This window comes from Taeniopygia guttata, chromosome Z, assembly GCF_048771995.1.
Source record: "Taeniopygia guttata chromosome Z, bTaeGut7.mat, whole genome shotgun sequence".
In the NCBI taxonomy this organism is placed as follows: domain Eukaryota; kingdom Metazoa; phylum Chordata; class Aves; order Passeriformes; family Estrildidae; genus Taeniopygia; species Taeniopygia guttata.
This window is the reverse complement of record NC_133063.1, coordinates 33,905,216-33,927,492: the sequence shown is the minus strand read 5'-3', so window position 1 is coordinate 33,927,492 and position 22,277 is coordinate 33,905,216. Positions and strand designations below refer to the sequence as shown.

At 40.9% G+C, this 22,277-nt stretch overlaps 1 protein-coding gene across 3 annotated transcripts in view; it reads left to right on the top strand.

Moving 5' to 3' along the window:
• LPAR1 (lysophosphatidic acid receptor 1) overlaps positions 1 to 22,060 on the top strand; it is a 73,042-nt gene extending 50,982 nt beyond the window's left edge. For all 3 annotated transcript variants that reach the window (XM_002189304.7, XM_030257941.4, XM_072921952.1), the window contains one exon: positions 16,318 to 22,060. In XM_002189304.7, the coding sequence (XP_002189340.1) occupies positions 16,318 to 16,619 (302 nt within the window). In that variant the 3' untranslated portion in view covers positions 16,620 to 22,060. The remainder of the gene's footprint in view (positions 1 to 16,317) is intronic.
• The last annotated feature ends 217 nt before the right edge of the window (positions 22,061 to 22,277 follow it).

Sequence of the window (22,277 nt, the reverse complement as noted above, 5' to 3'; positions counted from 1 at the left end):
CAGCAGTGTATTATGGTAGGGCTTCTCTGTGTGCTGACATCTGTGATAGTAAGAGATATTTGTTGCCCCATCTTGAAACACAATCCTGACTTCAGTGACACAGACTGTCTGCTTTCAAAAAAAAACAAGAGAAGTCCATATACTTGGAAGATGGGTAGTGTATTTTTTTTGTTGTTGTTTAAATACCTCTATTTCTCACATCTCAGAAAAATGAAGCACAAAGTTATTAGAAACACCAGGGATATTGCCAGCTTTTTAAAGACTTGTGAAAACAGTTGTTAAGCTAGCAGTAGGTTTGGAAACTTGATGAAGCAACATGAGAGGTATCAGTAAGAGAAATATCTGGAAATATTGAATGATTCAGTAGCTCAGTTAATGTATGAATTGTTCTTTAATTTAGATGAAGGACTTGTGTTAGAATATTTTCACGTTTTTGATTAAAAGGTGTGTAGGCATATTGCAGTTTGTGCCCTTGATATGAGGTTTTACCAGGAGACCCCTTATTGCTGTGATCACAGCTGCCCTCTTCATGTCAGTGTCTTCTGGCTCCAGGACTTGCTTAGAGTTCAGAACACTCAAGAGGTGATAAAGACACTTCTGTGGTGCTGCCATGCTGAGAGTAAGGCAAACCTTTCTGACACATGGAGGGTAAAGAAATTTGCCAGGGAAATAAATGCCCTTGTGTTCCAGCTGGTCTTCAGATACCAAAGGGGCTGGTGGTAGCTAGGCTTAGATTCTGGGTCATAGACAATTCCACACTAACAGAAATACAGAGGCAGTGCAGCACTCTAAATCGAGCCATGTTCAATAAGCACTACTCTGATTACAGACTTACAGGCAGGACAATACCACGCAATACACTGTAAGCCTAGTCATGCCCAGTGAAACCTCACAGCCAGAACAAAAATGTGTGATGGCATTAAATAGCTATCATGACCAGGTACAAAATAGTGTCATTTCATGATCAACAGAGATGTGGGTTCTTCTTGGATTGATCATGATCAATGCACTGAAAGCATGCTTGAATACTTAAAATACAAATAATACAGATGACAAAAAATGCATTAAGTTGCAAGATGAGTATATGTGCTAGAAGTGTGATGACCATAAGCTATCTTTCTGATTTTCCATTTGTATAACCCTTAGTATAGCTGAGTCTGACCTAATAGGTGTTCCTGTGGATGAGGAGCTGTGTACAGCCCACTGACCGTGCCTGGATACATTGAGAAAGGACAGCTAAGGATAAAGATGGAGAGGTGGCAAGTTACAAATGGCTCTCTTCTGCCATAAAATAACTCTTGGGATTGTCTCTTTCCATCTGGCGAACACATGTCAACACAACATTTCTCTGGAAAAGACTGAGTTTTTTGTGTCCATAAACTTTTACATGTATCTGTTGCAATGATCTGCAATGCTCTTGCAGGCATTGCATGCTCTGTCTCTCCCTTTCCCTGTGCTCATATGGCGACCTGGTGGTCATCTCACCTATATGGTCATCTCACTGCTTATCTCCTGACAATTTATTCTACAATCAGCAAAACAACTTATTTCTTTACTTATTGATGAGTTTGCTCTTGCCTGTGCACTGCACCATCCACTGTGAGCATGTGAATTTTCGACTGAAAAAAGCTTGCCTTGCAGCAACATCCAAGCTCAGACTTCACGGTTTTATATTATACAGCCACAACTGTATTATACAGTATTATACAGCCACAACTGAACCGTGGGAGATCTCTGCATTCAGCCCTCTCCCATCGACTCTGAACTCCTGCACAAAGTAACCCTTATGGATATGGGAATTAGTCTTTCATGCAGAATAAGACAGAAGAGATGAAGAACATCCAGGCTGGGGATCAGTTACAAGTGCCCTTTTTGTTGGTTTTTTGTTTGTTTCTTCTAAGAATGAAACATATAGCTGTGTTTGCAGTAACATGTTGCCAAACATGGAACACATCAAAGCCAGTGAACAATCAAAAAGGTGGATTTCAACAGTTGCAATTTTAATCTGTAGGGACCTCCCTTGGCCCACAGAGAAAATAAGAGATCCAAGTCCATCTGAGATAGTAACACTGTCTATTACTTACTAGAGCAAAACTCTCCTTTTTGCTCTAGTAAAACTAGTTTGGGGGAGGGTAAAAGGGGTCCAGCAATACTGCTTCTCCCCATTCTCACTCATTCCCTTCCCCAGACATACACACCTCGGGTTTTACAGAACCCCATGGTTCAGGCAGTGATGCAAGCTTCTCCAGCCATGGGTCAGGCAGGAAGAGAGTAGAGTTCGCATAAAATAATGGGGAAGGGTGGCTGGATTGTAACTAGGCTGATATTTTGTGCAGTGGAGCATGACACTTATCAACTCAAGAGACTCATATGGTATTCCAGTGCTGAAGGCTTTGCAGAGTGTTCAGCCAGCTTCGCACATGAGCTCCACAAAAAGTGAATTAAAGTAGCAGGGAGTGAAAACTGTCCTGCACAGACCATGTTACTTGCCCGACACCTGTGGCTTAGCCACTGCATTCTTAAAGGAATTCAAGGTGGTGAAACTTGAATTAACCTTCTCTCATAAATGCAATTAAAGACAAGAGGACAGACAACAAAAAATATAATTAATGAGTGCTTGTTTTCAGAAAAAAATGTACTGGAAATATTGTGAAAGCAACAAATTTGCAGTAGGTCAGTCTGTTCATAGCTACATATTTTCATGCTTAATGAGCATGATTACAATATCCGGATTTGGATAGCATACAACAGCAAGAACACCAATGACAGTAAAATCCTTGTGGTGTCACTGGATGCCTGAGGAAACTGAATTCTCATTATTTTGAAGGACAAATAAGTGGGCTTATCCCTTGTTGCTTGTCTCTCCTAGAAAACACCAGGGACAGAGAAATCTCTGCTGCTTTTCTCCCCTCACAGCTTGCAGAACAGTTAGAGCTCAGCAGATAGAAAGCTTGCAGTGGTGGTTGGTTTAGCTCCTTTTTATTTAAGGCACAGCTGTGATCAATCTTCAGGCTATAGAAGGAGCTGGAAGCATGGGCTTTTCCTACAGCACTGAAAAGGCCCCTCTGCCTTGCATTTGTCCCTCATTTAGCTAGCCTGACTTTGGTGTGGCCACTGCTCTGAACTCTGGAAAAATGAGGAGAAGCCAGCAAGTATCACCAGGAACTTCAAATGAAGTCCAGCAAAATCTGATCTGAGTTTGCCTCAGGGCTTTTTCTTTATGCATCTTCCCTACACACTGCTGCTGTGTTGGACCTTACCTCAGTGTTGCTTGAACATTCCATTGTTAAAACATTTTAAAAGAAAATAAAGTAATCTTTGAGTGGTGCTCTTCAGTGCATTGCTGAGTAGTTAGGAGACTTTTAATCTTTTCTGAAAAAGGAAAAAAGCTTTGTATTTCATTTAGAACAGAAGAGGTACTTCTTAGAAGCAATTGATTTGGTGAGTAGAAGGATTTTGCAAGCAATTTTCTTACTATGTACTAATTGCTTGTTTATCTCTTTTTTTAAAACCCAAAAATTCCTCACTGGAGGGCCTTTATGCCTGGAAGGTCTCATTTTATCTCATGCAGTTTCCTGTTTACTTTAGACACAAGCCTACAAGTATCTGGTAAAACAAAATAAAAAACCACAATCCTTGAGAAGTCTTTAGGATTCATGTATCAGCATGTCTGTCCCAAAATAATCTGACTTGAACTACTGTGTGCAATGATGAACTAAAACATCAACATGAGCTAAAACTAAGAATGATCCACAGGTACTATTTTGGGGGGTACAGGGAGGAGGTGTTGGAGGAGGAGTACTCAGTGGAAGTGCTTTGATTAGTTAGCATTGCAATAAAACATATTTCCTGTGTCCCCAGGTTCTACCTCCTGGGCATGTGCTGGTAATATTGAGCAGTGCTGGTGGGCACAGCCTTTCTGCTTGGTGTGGTGCATTTTTTTTTTTTTTTTTAACATGGAAAAATACAAAAGCTGGAGTAGTGATTTGAGCAGGTGTCTTTTTTGTTCCTCTCAAAATCCTCTTGGTCCTGTTTTACCCCCTTCTGCCACTCTGTCAGTTTACTGCCTCCTCAGCCCCTTAGGTGGGCTGCAGACATGTGCAGCTGCTGAATGTAATGCAAATGGAAATGGCCTTTGTGGTTTCTCTTCCGTCAGGCAACAACTGATGTACACTAATTTGGTTTTCTGTTTCACAATCCTGCATCCACTGTATTTTTTAAAGGAGGACACAATACAGTAGATAAGTAGATAGCCTATGCATACGAAGACCTTCTTTTGAGGACTGATAACTTTGCCAAAACTTCTTGTGGGTTTCCACAGAGCGTGGAGGAGTCTTTTATTTTTCTTTCAGCTAGCTTTCAATGCAGCCATAGGGATTGCAACTGTTTGTTTTTGCAATTGCTTGTGGGAGTTGGTGGAGTTAGAGTGTCATTGATGACTCCCTGCTTGTATGCTGTCCTCTCCCTTGGAGCAGACATCCCACCCTGCACCTAGAGCCTGTTCACACGGAGAGGTAGGGCAGCGTGCTCCACAGACATGCTTGGAGAGGGCACAGGATCAGCCAAAGGGGATTAGACAGCTATAAGGGCCATCACATGAGACAGAACATATTAGGCTTGCTTTCTGGATTCTTCATCACTGTCTGCATGAAGTCTCAGGCATTCCGAGTGTGAAGCAAATACTTTCACAAGTATTTTCTGTCTCTGGCAGCCATGGTGTGATCTGCATTGTATGTCATTATCTGTCACATCTGATGAAACTGTTACTGGTGGTTATTTTTAAAAGTAGAGTTCTACTCTGCTGTACATAATGGTGATCTGCTTTTTTACTAGATCAGCTTGGTCTGCATCTTAATGGGTTGTTTAAACTGTCTTTTCTGTTTTGAAAAATTCTAGACTGTTGAATTTTCAGCTGGCAAATATTTTACTTTGGATGGATAAATCCCTCATTTCTTGAGGATTGAAGTCTGTGGCAAGCAGAGAGTGCTAAAAGGGAAGAGTTTTCCTGCAGGAGCAGCATGTTCACTGGCAGATCCATGGGTAGTAGCCCCTGTATAAGCACAGCCACGAGCTCTGCCCTGGCAACAGCATCTCTTCTCTGTGTCACTGTGAGATACAAGTTGGCATTGCCCTTGGGCTGAAGACAGATGACAGAAGAAAATTATTACTGTTGTCTTGGACAGCTTCATTAGAGAGGCCAAGAGTTCAGTGGGAATTCCTGCTCGTGCCTAGCAGCAGAAAACCTAGGACAAAGCCAAGGAGCAAGCAAGGCATGCTGCAGAGAAAGCACCAGTGTTAACACCTCTGCTTTCCTTGCATGGTAGATAGTGTCTGGATCTAAATTACCTTTGCCTGGCACTTCTCATGAACACCCCTGAAAGAGAGGAAAGTGGCTGGGAGTCAGCCCATTTTCGGAACAGACAGTTATTTCAGATTTCTGCTGGTATTCAATTGCTCTTTCATGAGAGGATGGGAGTAAGGGAACTGAATGTTAAGAGGCTTAGCACCTTTTTTTTTTTTTAACTTCATCATTGTTGTCAGTTGTTATATATAGCCAAAGCCTACAGTCTTTTGTAGGGACACTGGAGCAAACTGCCTGCCAGAGGTCAAAGGAGTCACATTCTCAGAAATTTTGCAGATTGAGAAACCTTCAAAAAAGCATGATAGTGTGCTTTTTTGTGCTTTCAGAGGCTATTTATATGGCAATCTTTAAACTAAGCAACCAAGGATGCGGTGCTAACACAGTCCGAGCACTACTCTGAGGTGCTTTGAGGTGCCATACTTTTCTTAGCAGAGGTTACTTTTAGAACAGGAGAGCAGACTGCCAAAGGTAAAAGGCTGTTCCTGTAAGCCAGTGGAAACACAGGGATCTGTTCTGTAAGCCAAATCAAGCTCACTTAACCCAGGAGCAGTTTTAGTGACTAATCCTCTAAATGGTTGAGATGGGACCCTCATTTGTAGTCATGACGGTGTAGCTACATAGCTGGGGTTTTACACCAGTGTGTACTGCTGAGAGGAGCTAGCTGAAGATACACCTTTCCCTCCCCCCAGATGGCAATGTGATTCTTGATGATATGACTTGAAAGAGAGGCTAGATTCCTTTAGAGCTCTCATCTGTGTTTGCTTGAAAATTTTGAATCGATCTAGATTCTGATATGGTAAATTAGTAAAAAAAAAAAAAAAAAAAAAAAATTACAGAGAAGCTGCCCCTGGAATCCATCAACAGCACTGAAACATTTCCAGTCCTGTTCACTGAATTTCTCATTTGAAGTATGAAAAATACTGTGTTACCACACTGAAATTATATGCAGCAAGACAGCAAGCATCCTAATGGGTAATCCAGAGGAATCTGTGAGAGCCAAAAGGTAGCTGCATCCCTTTAAATATAGTCTCATCTTCACAGTGTGGAAATGCAGAATAAAACCTATATTTTCTGCCCTAGATACCAGCCTCATCTAGATATTTTTTAACACGTACATGTAGAATGAAGTGCCAAAACCCAGAATTTATCCTTTCAATAATCTGTAAGTATATACTTGTCACAATCAAAACACGACTGGTTCTCCACTCAGTGCTTCTCCTGTGATATGCAATGCCACATTTGTCTTCTCCCCTCTGTTTTAGCAGTGCCACTTGTCGGTACCTCTCTGATGGTCTGATAGCCTGAATAATGTCTGAATTACCTTAACACTGCAGGCAACTCAGGTAATAGTGCTGTTCATGTGCAGTCTGTCCAAGGCTGCTTTTGCTTTAAGGCAGTAGTTTGATTTGTTATATTCTGGTGAGAATTAGAAAGGCCTTTCTAACTTGTCCAAAGGCAGACAAATTTTTCCAAGCAGATTCATCCTAGAGTAGTATTCCCATATCCAAAGGGGCTTACCCTGTTGACCACTTCACTTTGGAGCTTGTGTTCTTCATTTTCTCAGAGAGGCACAGCTGCCAGCATGGATTCTGCTTCTTAAAACCATTTTCTGTGACTGATCTTAATGCAGTTTCCTCAAAGGATGTCTACCACAGCTTAACCAGATAGCTACAATCAGATAAATGTTAGCATGGCCATACAAATTAAAAGCACACATTTTCTTGCAGTTGAGCTAGAGCTGGTAACACTTGGTAACACTTTCTCCTACTCAGAGTCTGGTATTAGCATGTTAAATAATACGAACTTTATTCCTATTAAGGGAACCGACAGAGGCTAATATTTTTCTTCTAATATTATTCGTTTAATCTTATGTAAGAATCAAGGCAGTCCTTTGCATATTAAATTGCATCCATCCAGGCTTCATCTGAAATCTTGTGTTGCAACTGGAGCTTATCCAAACATAATACCAGTAACACTTAATGTCCTTAACAACAAAGGAAAATACAATTAAACAATCTCACATAGCAAAGTTGTTTGATATCTGCTAAACATGCTGTATTGTTTGAGCCTGGTGTTCTGATTGTGTAGCACAGTACCACAGAAGTTATATGGATTTCTGTAGGAAAAGAGGGCAGAACAGGGCTTTTTCAATGTGGCCATGAATTATTTTTCTGTGATTGGAAACTGCAGCTGCTAAAAAAGCAGCAAAACACCCAAGTTCCAAACATACTAAACATACCTTGCAGAAATAGGCAGAGGAGAGTCCAGTCTGCAAGCCCTGCTTCTAGGGTGCCAAGCAGTCCTGCCCTTGCCTCACATCATCTCTTGCAGCGAGCCTTCACTTCTGCAGAGGCATCTTCATGTTTCAGGAGACCTGATGACCTCCAGCTGCCCCACATCTGGCACCTGAAAGCCTCACCCAGACCCTTCAGACACGGTCCTCTTGCCGTTCAGGGAGACATCTGTCCCCAGCCTGAAGTTCCAAGTCCTTCCTACGAGTAATCAGGGCCCCTAAAGAGAATCCTGAGTTTGGACTAGGGTATGTAAACAGGTTGTCCTGCAGCCCAGAGACACCAGTACCAGAAGCCTCTTATCAGCTGGGCTTACATGTTCATTTTCCTGCCAAGCTACCAACACTGATTTGGGACTGTAGGAGTATTTGTTTTGAAGTTAGAGCATAAAGACTTGTCTAGAACACCAGAAAATTGAAGCAGACACCAAAATTCCCCCTGTGTTTCAGGTTTTTTGGCGACAGAGAAACTCCACAAGGACTAATGTTTGTCTTTACACAGAGATAAATAATCAGATTGCTTTGGCAACTGCCAAGCTTTTATTCAGACATGAGTTTCACATATCTTTATGAATTGAGAAAACAGTCAGAATGCTGACCACTGGCATTTAATGACTTCCTGTTTTTGTCTAAAATGCTTTCTATAGATAAAAACCTTAGTTTCTCCCTTTGAAGAGGGGCAGTGCACCATCTCTCTCCTGCAGTTATTAGATCAGGAACAAATTCCATTTTTCTTGTTTTTAGGGATTCAGAGGGATACAGATAAATTGAAACAGGATTAAGCTTTTGCTTTTATTTTTGGTATGCATTTTGCACATCCCTCTTCACAAGTTGTTCTTTAAAACAATTACAAGTATGTTCTAAAAGAGGACTATTCAAACACCTTTGGTTTGCAGATGTCAATTGAGAAACCCTTCTGGTCTCCTCCATTTGCATTAGCACTGGAGTTCTCCTTCAGAGATGTCAGATGTGGAATCCAGAGGGTGGCTGGATCAGCCGGCCAAACACCAGTACACTCAATTGCAAGACTGCAAGCATCAGTGCAGTCATCTGCAAGCATCAGGTGGAGAATTACAGGAAGTGTTAACCTGGGCTAGAGTTTGGCGAGCACCCATGAAATAAGCAGATCACTTCTGGTGGCTTAAACTGGTTTCATTTTCTCTTCAGTTAATTTTATTTTGTTATTGGTCCTCCCCAGTCTTTTCTGTCTTTTTGCTGTTCCACGCTGCCAAAGCTTTAGATGCTACAGCGATACAAAAGTGCTTGGAGACCATGTAGTATTGGAAACACTCACATCAGGTGCCAGGCTCTGTGGAAGGATCACCTGGTGGTGTCCAAGTGGGAAGACATGCAGCAGATAGGGAAAGCCAAGCAGAAGGAAAGCCAAGAGTCCAGCATTCTGCTCCAGCCACCAGCACATGCCAGAAAGCACTCGGAGCAGGAAGCACAAGGAGCTGCAGAGAGCCAGCTCACAAAGATTCCCACAGCTGCCACTTGGGAGTCTGGCTGAGGAGAAACCTGTTCTTCATCACCTCTGGTCTGGATTTGCAAAGTGAAACAGGAAGAGAAGATGAAAGGTGTTGACTCACCCTGAGATAAGGGAAGGTAGGATCTCTGTAGATGCAGCTCTACTGACCACAGGCATTTTGGGTCCGTGTATCTCCATCACCATCTCTTCAGAGATGATGGTCACGCAGCTAGTGATGCCAATGGAATTATCGGCTAATGGTTGTTGTCAGCTCCCTGTATAACATCCTAATAGGTCAGATGTTTCTTCAGTTGACCTTCTGTGTAGCAGGTATAGGCACCAAAGTGTGTCTGGTTTAAAAGAAAGGCTTTGAGCTGATGATTTCACCAAGATATTTATGTGCTGATGTGAGTACTGGAAGAGAGCAGGTAAAGCAGAGCCCAGCCTTTAGCAAAGGAGTCTAGGTGCTAGCAGAAGTATCATTGGTAGTCAAGATGATGTGTCCCCCTAGAAAGAGTTTATTACTTTATTTTTTCTGAAATGAAAAAAGGTGACGAGGATTGGATGCATGAACAGACACACATGAAATACTAAATATTAAGGCCCAGAAAGAGGTGATGCTAACATGCCGCTCCTCCCAGCCCAGCCATAGCACAGGCAGAGCCTCAAGGCTGCTTTCATGTTAAGTCATTAACATGTTTTAAACCAGACAAATGTGTGAAGATGGAAGCAGATGGGTTCCTCAGAGAAGGGATGGTTTGTTGACAAAGATAGCCATGCCTTAAGCACCAAAAAGTTCTGTGCACCTTCAAAGGTGAAGACAGATGCTTGAAGCAGACACATTCTGAATTCCTGTTAAGAAGAGGAAACACATTTTTGAGCAAGATGTGATTTCTCTATTCCTACGCAATCCAGCCATTATTTTGTACAAAGTATGGCTAAACTTGCTAGCTGAAATTCCTAGAACAAGATTCAGCAAGAGTTTGGATTGTGCACATGCAGGTAACTGTGGAAAGGGTAGGAAATCAGGGATCTGATGCAATAATAGCATAACCAGTTTATTCTAAAACCCCTTTACAAACCATGGGTACAGTAGACTAAAAAATCTCCTAAACCTGTCAGTTACAGAATTCATGTGGAGTTAAGTTATTTGATAAATCTGAGGATAGGGTTTTAACTAGAACTTGCAGATTTAGAGCTGCTCAGCTCCCAGGAGACTAGAACATGGATCCCTAGGGATAGGGCATATATAGTGTTGTGAAAGACAAGCTGCTGGCTTGTATCACCCAGCTCCTTTCATATGCTCTCTAGTTGGTATTCTCTCTTATGTGTTCACATCCTCTTGCTTCAAACCATCTGAGAGAAGTGTATGTAAGATAGTGTTGCATGAATATTAATGTAGATTTTATTTACCTTTGCATTGTTTCTCATTTCTTGTTTTACACTGCTATCCCATCTTTCCTTCTGGAGATATTTCCTTTTTCTTTCACACACAGTCTCACCAGAGGATTGTTTGGCTTGAAACACAAAGGCACCCAAAGTGTAAAGTCTCCCAGAGGCATGTAAAAGAAGGCAGCATTTTATAATCATTCAAAAACTGAGGAGTGTGCTATGAATCTCTCACTCTTTCAGAATTCATACAGCTTCCTTAAATAAAGACACCTTGAGTAAATGAAGCTTCTGATAGCACCTTTTTCAACCGGTACCCTGTAGGCAGCTCTTCCCCACCTGGGGTATTTTTCAAGGGCTTTCCTTCACTGTCGTCCTCCTCAAGTCTTTTGGAGTCTGTGGATGGAGAGGCAACCCTTTCACATATAAAGTTTTTCAGCATTTGTCAAGTTTAGCTCACAGTTATTTAAATCTATTAATCTGATCCAAATGTGGTAGTCACATTTTATTTCTTCACATGAAAATTCCATGTGTTAAAGCAAACATTACCCCATGTTAATTATTTCCAGCAGAAAATGCAAAAAACAAGAACAGTGTTTTCATCCACCAAGACCTATTAGCTCTATTGTAATAGTGTTCTGTCAAAATTAGGAAAAATTAGGTCAGACTAGAATTAGAAGAATCACTCTTAAACTCTGTATGTTTACAGCATGATAAATGCTCTTCATGATCTTTGGCATCTATAATCATTCATTTTAGATTTCATGCTATCATGTTTGTGTCGGAGGAAACAATAGATAACTGTAAATAGGCACTATTGCTTGTAGTATTTATCTCTGTTGGTGCTATGCACAAGATAATCCTCAGTGTGATAAGGAGGACTATTGATAGAATTTGCAGATGGCTAGGGCATGAAGAAGTGCAGTTGTGTTGCAGCTGATGGGCTTGCACCTCAGCTAGCTTCCCTGATGAGGATGGGAATTTATCAGAATGTGAAAAATGCCAGGCACTTCTGCAGCCCTTTTTGGCTATGGTATTGTTAATTAAAACAAATCATTCTTCCAGAGCACTGCTTTTAGCCTGCATCAAGTGCAGAAGGACTCTTCTCCCTGTTGGTAGCTGTGATAACGGTGATAGCAGTGATGTTCAATGTCCTTTCCTCTCTCAGTCACTGTTGTCCCAGAGGAAGAGGGGGTGCAGCTGCCTGTCACAAGTACCCCTCTGAGAGCGGGAGGGGATTTGGAGAGGACAGCAGATGGACTAGAGTAGGAGAGCAGCAGCAGCAGATTATAAATGTTCCTGTAGTTAGCTGGAAAGGATCTTTTCTGTCTTTAATATGCTAGTTCCTTTTTCTATTCCTGTAATCTTAAAAAAAACTGCAAACACAGGAGAGATTTTTTTTTATCCTTCTCTCACTCAGCAAAAGAGGCCCTTTCAATATTTTTCCTCTCCGCGTAGACTGAGGAATTTGCAGGGTGAGTGTGAGCCCATGCCAGATAGCAGGGTTAACACACAAGATGAATAGAAGAGAGCACATGAAAGGCACACAGTGTGGTTAAGGTAGAGAAGAAGGCTGTTTCAGAATAGGTGTGGATTGACAAGAGCTTCATCCCTCTGGAGCCTCTGAAGGACAGCAGTGTGTGACTTGGCAGAAGCAGAAGTGCTTCTTTTATTTTGCTCTTTTGAGTTAGAGGAAAACAAGTGTCCACATAATAAACACAGACATAGGCTCTCCAAGGCAAAAGACAAAAAAAAACAAAAAAAAAAAAACAAAAAAAAAACACACCAAAAAAAAACACACACACAAAAAAAAAAAAGAGTGTTGCTTAGGAAACACTTTTCCTGCTAACACAAGAAGTTTCATGAGTAGCCATCCAGTCTGGTATCCTAGTAATGAGTGACTAGCTCATCAGTGTTTATTCTTGTGTAGCTTATTTTTTTTCTGCTGCTGGTTTTTGGAGTTGTACTTGTTTGTTCTTGTACTCACTGATTTTTGTGTGATTTATCATGGCTGGTTTCATATGCCTAGTGCCTACAACAGTTTTTACTCTCTTGCAGTCAAACCTTGCTGTGAGGCTTTGTCTTGTTTACCCAAGGGTTTCCAATGTCCAGCTGCCATGGAAACATAATCTGCACTGATACACTAGACAAGGGTTCTAGACAGATGAGATTTAGTCATATCACAGACATTGGAAAGCCTCCAGTAGACTTCTACCACAACTCTGCAAGACAGACAATGCACAAGGAGTCGGAGTTTCATTTATTTTTGGGATGAGAGGTATCACACCTCAGAAAAAAATTAGGTTAGGTTATAAATGGTTTTTTTGTAACTCATTCTTGCTGTAAAACATGCTTCTCAGTCTGTAGGGACCCTTCAATCTTTTCAGATGTGCCATTTCTCTGGTTCCTTCAAGCTTTCCTGTCTAATGGCTAGCCATTCACCCCTGATGGACATTCAGCCTGATGGGCATTTCTTCTTCACCCAGCCCTCTGTGGTCTGACCCTCAGGACAGACCTTGGCCATGCTCCATGGGAATGTTCCTTCTACTGCAGCTGAAGAGCTCATTTAGCTTCTTGCAGTGCCGTTGCCTTTGAAGGACTGTCAGGGCTGGAGGTAATATCCCAAGGTGCTCACTGTCCAGGGAACAGTGTTCTTCAACCACCCAAAGACATAAAGTCTGCACTTTTTTTCAGGTACGCTGGGCTCTCCTAGTACTGTGGTATGACTATGGCATTTCCACAAAGGTTCAAGTCACTGAATGCAACAGATCTGTTTTGTATGTCATTGTAAATTAGGTTTGACCAAGTCTGTAAAATTATAAGATGCCCCTGGAAATTACTAACAGTGTACTTTAGACTGCTCTGAGTTCTGATTCTGAGCAGAAAAACATCAATATTTTGGTGTATGCTTAGAGCTTTCCAGTATATGGAAGCAGGAAGCTTTTAGATATCACTGTTTTATTTAATGTGGTATTTTTAGATCTTCGTTCTTGGTGAAGTCAATTCACAACAGATTTCTGGGAGGGGAAGATTAATCTCACTTTCCCCTTACTTCAACAAATATTCTAGTAAGAGGAAAAAAAAAATCAATCATTGCTTTACTTGCAGAAAAATAATTCCATGTTTAACAGATGAAGTTTCCTAAATCTGAAGTATTAAGAGCCTGACATTTATGTTTTCCTCTGTACCTAACTCAAACACATCCTTACCATGAGTGATGCTTCGCAGTATTTTCCGGTGTACCTACAGTTAAATAAAAAGTGAGCAAAGCTGAGGCACTGTCACCATTTACAAGCATTTAATAAGCTGTCAGAGCCATTAGCATGGGGGAATGTTTTGCTAGGAGCAGAAGGGTGACAATTTGCGCAGTGGTGACTTCCTTCCAGAGCTGGATGGGAAGGCAACTTTTGTTTTTATCATCCTTCAGTGTAACTTGAGCTGCACAGAGCAATTAGTTGGTTGCTCAACCACAGTCCAGTTTTTCTTGAGTTCAGCTAATCAAGCCTCAGCACATAGGTTATCAGACCTGTCTGAGATACTGACGAGCCCAGAGAGGCTCAGGAACTCCATCTGAGACAAGCGTTCAGTGCAGTGGATTTTTCTGGATGACTTTGGAGCTTTCTCAGGAGCAAATTCCTGTCTGCCTCACCACAGAGCTTTTGGTTGCTGTTTCTAACATATCAAAAAATATGCTAACAGAATGTTCTGTTGGTTCTTAGCAACAGATTGAAAAAAAAAAAGGAAAATTGGAAGCCTTCAATTCCAACTTTGAAAAACACTATAAGAGCTTTCCTGCTAGCTCCATTGTTTCTACATTGGACTTTTCTGCTACAGGCCTGGTGAGGATGCTGTCATTGTCTTTTGTCCTTCAATGTAGATCCCATGACTTGCAATGTTCTCATCTCTGATGTTGTTCTCCCAAGGCACCCTATAGTGAAGAAAATGCATGTTTAAGCTAGAACAAAGTCCACTGCTGCCTTACTAGCTAGGAGGCTAAGCACAACATGCACAATTTCAACAGTGAGTAGTTGAATTTGAATTAATGACTTAGTTTCTGCAAAAAGCAGTTCAACAGAGCTTTTCTGTGCAGGGCGCAGATTCTATCAGCATGGACAATACCACAAATAAAGAGATTCTGTTTTCTACTCTTATGGCAACAGGTACAAGGAAAGGACAAAGGCCTGTAGTCCTTTGCATGGGTTTCAAGTACTCTTTTCTAGTACTGCTGAAATCCAAAAGAGGTGCAAAAAGACAAAAGCTATGAAGTGGGTTCATGTGTTTGATGCCACCTCAGCGAGGGAGAGTTTCATCCCCATGCTGTCAAATTGCTGCCAGAGACCCTAACAAAATCATTTGGTGAAAGGGCTTCATGCTTTGACCTGGTAGCTGGCAATTCAGCCCCCAGCTTTTTTCCATTTGTAAGCTGTGTTGGTCAACAAAGCAATAGACATTGAGTGGCACCATTAGTTGCAAGCAAACTCAGTTTAGGGATGCTTTTTGATGTATAAAAAGCATGTGTATACAGTTGCCTGGTTGGTAACCAATGTCTGTCACCTGGTATATATTGCAGGCTTGCAGACCCCTTTGGAAAAATCTTCTTTTATTTGATCTAGGTGGGTTTGCTGTCCAAACTGCACAGCTTACAGTTGTCACTGCCCAAGCTGGAAATTGCTGGCACCTTCTTGGCAGGCATGGCAAAGACTGCCTGGTGTGGGAACTGATTTAGGTGCTAGTACTGCAAGAGACTGGAGCAGTATGTAATCAAATAAATACCACAGTGACAGGAGAACCAGTTTGAAAACAACGCTCTCAGAGTAGTGCTGGGAAGTCTTTATTGCTGCTGCCTGTGCTAATCCTGCTCAGTGATGATAAGACATTGGTTTCCACCTCAGTAAGGCAGCCTGGAAAATCTCAGGAGCCCTGTCTTTGTTCTGACATGATTGGTGCATAAGGGTGTCCCCAGCAGAGCTTATATTTAAAACCTCTCTAACCCTGCAAGGAGTTACAATCTTCCTTTAATTCAATACTCCCAATAAAGTACAAAGCATTTTATTTAATTTCTGCATTGAGCTCTAAATTTTGTTCTGGGCTTCGTTCTCCTCAGAGCTTTGGAAAACAGGAAAAAGGAGGGGGGAAGCATTTTAATCGGTGTAAGACTCTGTGGCTTTGACGGTATTGAAGCCTGATGAGCCTCTGAATTTTGACTGAATAGAGCCCTAAGAAAAGAAGTAGATCCACTGAAGGACAGCATTTCAGTGCAAGAAGGATGTGTGTTTAGGACTTTCCATCACATAATGGGGCTGAAATGGGTTAACAAGACCCAGGCTTTCTTTTTCTTGAGAATTGCTGCCTGCACCACTCCTTTTCTATTACTGATGCTTCAGTCACAGCACTCACAGAAAGGTTTTCTTTGTTGTTATTAGTTTGAGAAGTAAATTGCAGTATTGTTTCTTCTGATCAAGAGATTGATTAGTCAGAGGGCTCTAGCTGAAGGGAAAATATGTTCCTCATTATCAACTTTAAATGTAAATGTATTTGCCAAGCAGAGTTTCAGATGGTGGGGGGGCTGGAGCTGGGGCTTGGGGGGTGTGTCTTGCTCTTCTGATGTGCTGCCCATAACCATTTACAGATCTTTGAAAGGCATCCCTCTCATCGGGTCAGTGAAAAGAGAGTGTGGGAGCAATGCTCCTGAAAGAGAAAATTAACCATTGCTGCTTCAGTCTGGATGGTTCTTATGGTATTTTGACAAGTAATGCTACATTAGTATATTTGTAGACTTTGTGTTTTGTCCATTCTTTCTCTTTCTAGGTGCTTTCATTATCTGCTGGACCCCAGGATTAGTTTTGCTGCTCCTTGATGTTTGCTGTCCCCAGTGCAATGTCCTGGCCTATGAAAAATTCTTCCTTCTCCTGGCAGAGTTCAATTCTGCCATGAACCCCATAATATACTCCTACCGGGACAAGGAAATGAGCGCGACGTTCAAGCAGATCCTGTGCTGCCAGCGCAGTGAGAGCACCAATGGCCCCACTGAAGGCTCGGACCGCTCGGCCTCCTCCCTCAACCACACCATCCTGGCTGGCGTCCACAGCAACGACCACTCCGTGGTGTGAAGACACAGCCGGCCGCAGGGCCAACAGCAGCAGGCCATGCTGCAGGGGGCAGGTGTCTGACCCCAGGGAAGGTAACCCACTCATGTTTTCTCAAACACTAACGGACTACAAGTGCATCTTTTCCAGAGGGCCTGACATACCAGCGCAGACTGCCCTGTCCACAGGACTGGCCATGTTGCAAAGCCTTTGATTTCTACTTTGAAAAAGTAGAAGATAATTGCTTTGCAGAAGAGGCCATCAATAACCCATGGAAAGCCTTTCTGAGACTTTGTTGAACTTTGCTGCATCTTGGTGCCAGTCTGAATCAACTCTGATTAATTAAGCTTCTACTTGCTTCACTGCATTTACATGTAGCCACTTAGTATTTTTAAAAAGGGAGTAAAGGGGATAAAAATATGCCTATCATTTAATAGACATGTAATATGTATCACCATCAGCATGCTTGTGATGAACATTTTCTGTGCAGGGAGTAAAACTGTGCTCTAGTCTTTGTATCCTTAGTCACACTGTCATAACTACAGTAAAAAGAAAAGTATTTTTTTCTAACACAGGCAACAGGAAGATGAGGAAACTGACTCTTCTTACCTTCATTACTGGTGTTAGAGAATGCATGTTCTGTGTGTATGCAGATTGTTTTAATTATGAAAAAAAAAATGCTCTTTGTAAAGTCTGCCAGAAAGTAGAAAAACATAGACTGTATTCCAGTGTTTGTTTAGATTATGAAATAAACAGTACTTTAGTCACAATGTATATAAGGTTCTTCTTTGAAGTACAGTATGAAATTTGTAACATGTGAGAGTTACCAAGTTTTTTATGGACAAGTTCTTAAAGTAGGACACATCCCTAAGGCTCTTAAAGGGCTACGGTCAGGTTGATAGATTGCAAAAATTATGGCATATTCTTGGAATGCTTTTCTTGTTCATGGCAAAAAGCATATGCATTTTTAAGGGCGAAAAAGAGAAGGTATGTGTTTATGGAACCTTTCCTGTAATTGAAAACAAAACACCTTCTGCATTTTTGCACTGAGAAGTATTTGTAGGGTACCATTCAAATGTTGCCTCCTTCATTTCAGAAGCAGTAGGCTACTAGGAACCAAGACACAATTTTATTTTGTAAAGTCGACACTTTACAAAATAGTTATCCATTGCAAATGACTGGACCTTATTACAGATAATAGCCACATATGTACACTGTTATAAATACCTAAGCTAACAGGTGTTTTTTTTTTTCATATGAGACTGTTTTGAAGAGAAATGTAATTCATGTGAATATCAGTTACCAAGAACCACTGATAGTAAACAAAACTCATTAAGAGGGGTAAATGTGAGCAAAGATGAGATCCTGCTGATAAAAAACTTGGGACCTCTTTCCAAGAAACTGCGTGTTCTCCTAACAAAGTAAAATATATCAACAGTAAATTCCTGGCGCTGTTTTCATCATTGTAATTTGTCTCTATAACAAAAGAAAAAAAAAACAACTAAAACAAAAAAAGTGAAAAAAAAAAGGAAAAAACCCCACACTCACAAAAAAAAAAAACCCCACAAAACAAAACAAAAAACACAAAACAGATATATATTTATATTCTTCATTGTACCATACGGAAATGTAACTTAAGGGATGATATTCTCCCATTTGGACAGGGAAAAAACGGAGGGTAGAGGGTCAGCTCAGCAAAATCCAGTGTTTCCAGCATCTCTTGCTTTGAGGAGATGTTTGGATTTTATGCTTCCACACAAAAAATTGCTTGGAATAGGCAGTTCACTGCCTGAGACAGGGAAGAGAAACAAGTGAATTATCCTGCCTCCACTGAATGAAGTAAGAGTTACGACGCTGTTTTCAGTAAAACTGAAATCCACCTGAAATGTCAAGCTAGTTTTGTGTGGACACTGTGGAAGGTGGAATAGGCAGAGAAAATAAATATTACATTGTCAGCCAGCTGACCAGGGTTTTGAATATATCCACTTGCTTTGAACAAAACTGGTCTTTTTTCTGACTGTATTTTAGAGCAAGTGATTGTACAGGTTGCTTTAGTTTTATTCATAGAACTGTACAGAGAAACAGAAGAACAGGCTGTATGAACTTTTTCCTTTAAAAGCATCTGCTTACTAATCCACTCATATTTTTTCCTTAGTGCCTGCTTGATACTTGAACTAGTGCAGGTAAGCAGAAGAAAGGAGGAGGTAAGACTTCCTCCAAAGACAGGGGACATCCGACTGAAAAACAATTTCTTTTTTCCCAAGAGTGCTTTCTTCCTTGGATCCAGCAGGAGCACTTTTTCCTGTCCCTAACATCCCCACAAAAGTAGATCATAGACACTTTATTGTAGGATTTTGGGTTTTTCGGGCTTGGGTGTTTGCCCTTTCCAAGTGTTCTTTTCACTGCTATTTGCATGCTTTTATTGAATCTCATCTGTATAGTGTGGGAGGATGATGTTACAAAATACCAGCAAATCATTCACTCTAGTTTAACCTGCTGGAAGTCTGGTGGGTTTAGAGAAGCCATGGATGAATAACTTGAAAACAGGAGTGATGTGGTTGTTTGAACATGGGTGGGTCCAAAGGCCTTTTGTGAAGACACATACCCAAGGAGGTTTTTTGTTATCATTGTGACTGTGACAGAGGGCATTTTTGTTGTCCAGGTATATAGTTCAATCCAAGGAGGCACTTAACAATTCAAAAAGGTGAACCTTTTGAACTCTTAACAGCAGTTAAATTTCAGTTGTCAGGTATATTAATCCAGGAGTATGCCTGAAAACAGCTGGTTTTTCTTTAAAAGTTGAAGTGCAATTTTTCAGATCAAATGCTACAGGAGGAACATTGCTTATGTAATTCTGCTAGAGGAATTCACTGAGCATATGGCTGCTATATAACAATTTGATTAGTGCTTTGTGTTGTTGACGTGTTGTTCCTATATCCTTAAGAAGTCTGAACTCTGAATTGAGTAGTTCTTTGCAAGCTAATGAAATTAAAGCACCAGTGAGCAAAGAGAATAAAAACCAGAGCCTAGAATAGAAAGATTCATTAGCTGTGTTCCTTAGAATCATTCCCAGTCATTTGTTGTCATCTCAGAATTTTTTTTAAATTTTGGTCTTCTACTCAGATTTTTTCAGCCCCATTGTGCAATTGTAGAACACACTTCTGCTATGTGAAAACGTAGTGCAAAGTACTTAGGGAAACAGATTGCCCCACTTATTTTTACTTATCTCAAATCTTCAAAAGGTTTTAGAACACTTCTTAAAATACCAACGATCCTCCCACAGTCATTAAAATTCTTTTGTTGCCAATTGCCTCTGGTCCAAGGAAATCCTCTTGAAGTTCAAATCTAATGGTGTTTGTGTCAGCAATTGTAGTGGTGGGAAATTGTGTATTAAAAGGAATATAATTTGCAGATCAAGAAAAATGAGGTTTTCTACTTCATGTAGTTCCAGTGGCAGTATAAATCTGAAAACTAATTAAAATATGGCCTTTGGATTTTAATTCCCTGTTGCTGTGATAGATATACAGAAGCTAGGTAACCCATTGGTCAGAAAAAGCACATTTTTATAAACGATTGAAAATATATTCCATGTACGTTTGACACATTGATTTCTTTGTCAGCACCTTTTTTGTTCTGAGTATTCTGGGATCCTTTGGCAGCTTCAGGCTGGCTTCTGACTGAGATACTAAAAACTGGACAGATAGAAGAGAGAGCAGACCAAAAAAAGGCTTTTTCAGTGGTTCCTAAAATTCAGCATACCTCTCTGTCCAGAGTGCACCAGTAATGGAGTTTTTGTAAATAGTTGCCACATTGTTTTTATTAACTCTGCCTTTGCCAAATAGTCGCAGCTGTAGCAGCATTTAAACAATCAGGCAGCAAAAGCTCGGAGTAGGCCACTTGGTGAAAGGGAAAGGGCAGACCTGCTGTCTTCATGGGGCAAACTAAGCCAGGGTAACTTGGATGTCAAAGAGGAAAAGACATGTCTTATATCCAGTGTTTTAGTTCTCCTTCCTCTGCTAAGTAACTTCTGAATATCAACATAAATTTGTCCCAGTATGGGTTTGCACTGAAATTAAACTTTTCAGGTCAGTTATGGACTACCTTTTGGTCTGTACTAGTGTGGTGGGCAGAGGTTTAACCATGACTAGTCTGGGTCCCAAGGAGCAGTGTTTCAGGGGAAACTGAAGTGGGGTCTGCTTCTGAACCAGGTTTTTTACCTTTTTTTGACCTTTGTGTTGCCCCAGAAGTATGCTACCAGATACCATACTTAACTACTGTAAAGCCATCTAGGGTTTCTGTCTGTGACACCGCTGCAGGCAGATCTGTCTGCAGTGAGTATCCACAGACAAAAAACATGTAGATTTTTCTGTGAAAGAAATAAAAGTCCACCATGTAGATTGGTTTTACCAGGTAGGATTAAAAAGAGCACCACCAAACGGAGAGGCTTTGATGCAAACACCCCTGGTCTGTTTTTCAGTATGTGTGAATCAAAGTGAATCAAAGTGGGCAAAGGCGTTTCTCTAGGGCATTGTCCCCAACCCATGAGGAGCCATGACCCCATCCCTTGGTGTCCCTGTCATTGTTCTGGGTCTTTTCTGACTGCAAGACTGGATGTAGCTGGCAGAGAACAGTCTTAGCAAACTGGCTAGTTTTTTTCCATTCGCTGCAGAAGTAAATACAGGCTTTTCCTTTTTCTGGTCCTGTTAAGGGCTTTCCAGTTATTGCAAGTGTACCTGTCATGTCCTTTCAAACCAGTTCTTGCTGTGAGGCACCAGTCTGTGCTATACACTGATGTCTATAAGGGGATTTGCAACTGCAATCTCATTTGTTCAGACAAATTGCTTGGCTTTTCCATTCGATTGGAAAGGCCACTTCCAATAGAGAGTTAGCTTTACTGACATTCACACCTGCCCAGCCACAGCTCCTTAGGAAATTTATGTTAAGATAAGGATCTTTCCTTCTATTTTCCTCTCTTAGAGGATTTTCTAAGAAGCTATTCACCTAGCTACTCTTTTCTAAATCTATCAAGAAGACAAAAAAGAGGTTGATATTTAAAGAAAACAAACAAAACACTCAAACCAAAGCAAAACAATTACAACCTCACAACAATTAAAACCTCACAAAACAAACTAAAAAAGCCACAAGAAAAACACAGAGCACGAGGATATTAAACTATGCTGCTGTCTTCTGCAGTATATGAAAATCCAACACATTAATAGCTGCCAGCTTTTCAATAAGAGCCTCCATGAAATGTTCCCTTTTGTCTGTGATAAAATTCTGATAACCAAAACTGTATGTGAGAGACTCAGGAATCTGTTAATTTTTCCTGTTTAAATAAAGCCGTGTTTGTAATTCAAAAGTATTGAGAGAACCAATGAGCTTTGCAAACAATATTGTTACTAAGTGCACTTACTGTAAATGTTTAGAGGTTGTATCTAGTACAATAAAGTATATGGCATGTGTAATATGGAGCGTGAAAGAAATACCCTTTTTTGGAAGAACTGGTATTTTTGAATGTGGAGGAGAATTAGTCAAAAACTGTATCGAGGCACAGGCTTTTCTCTTCCAGGAGACAGCATAGGGCTAAAACACAGGGGCAGCAAAGGGACAGGTTATTTCCAGTAAATCAGTTAATCCATTCTGTGATTCTTTTATGCGCACCTTCCTTTCTTTGAAGTCCAC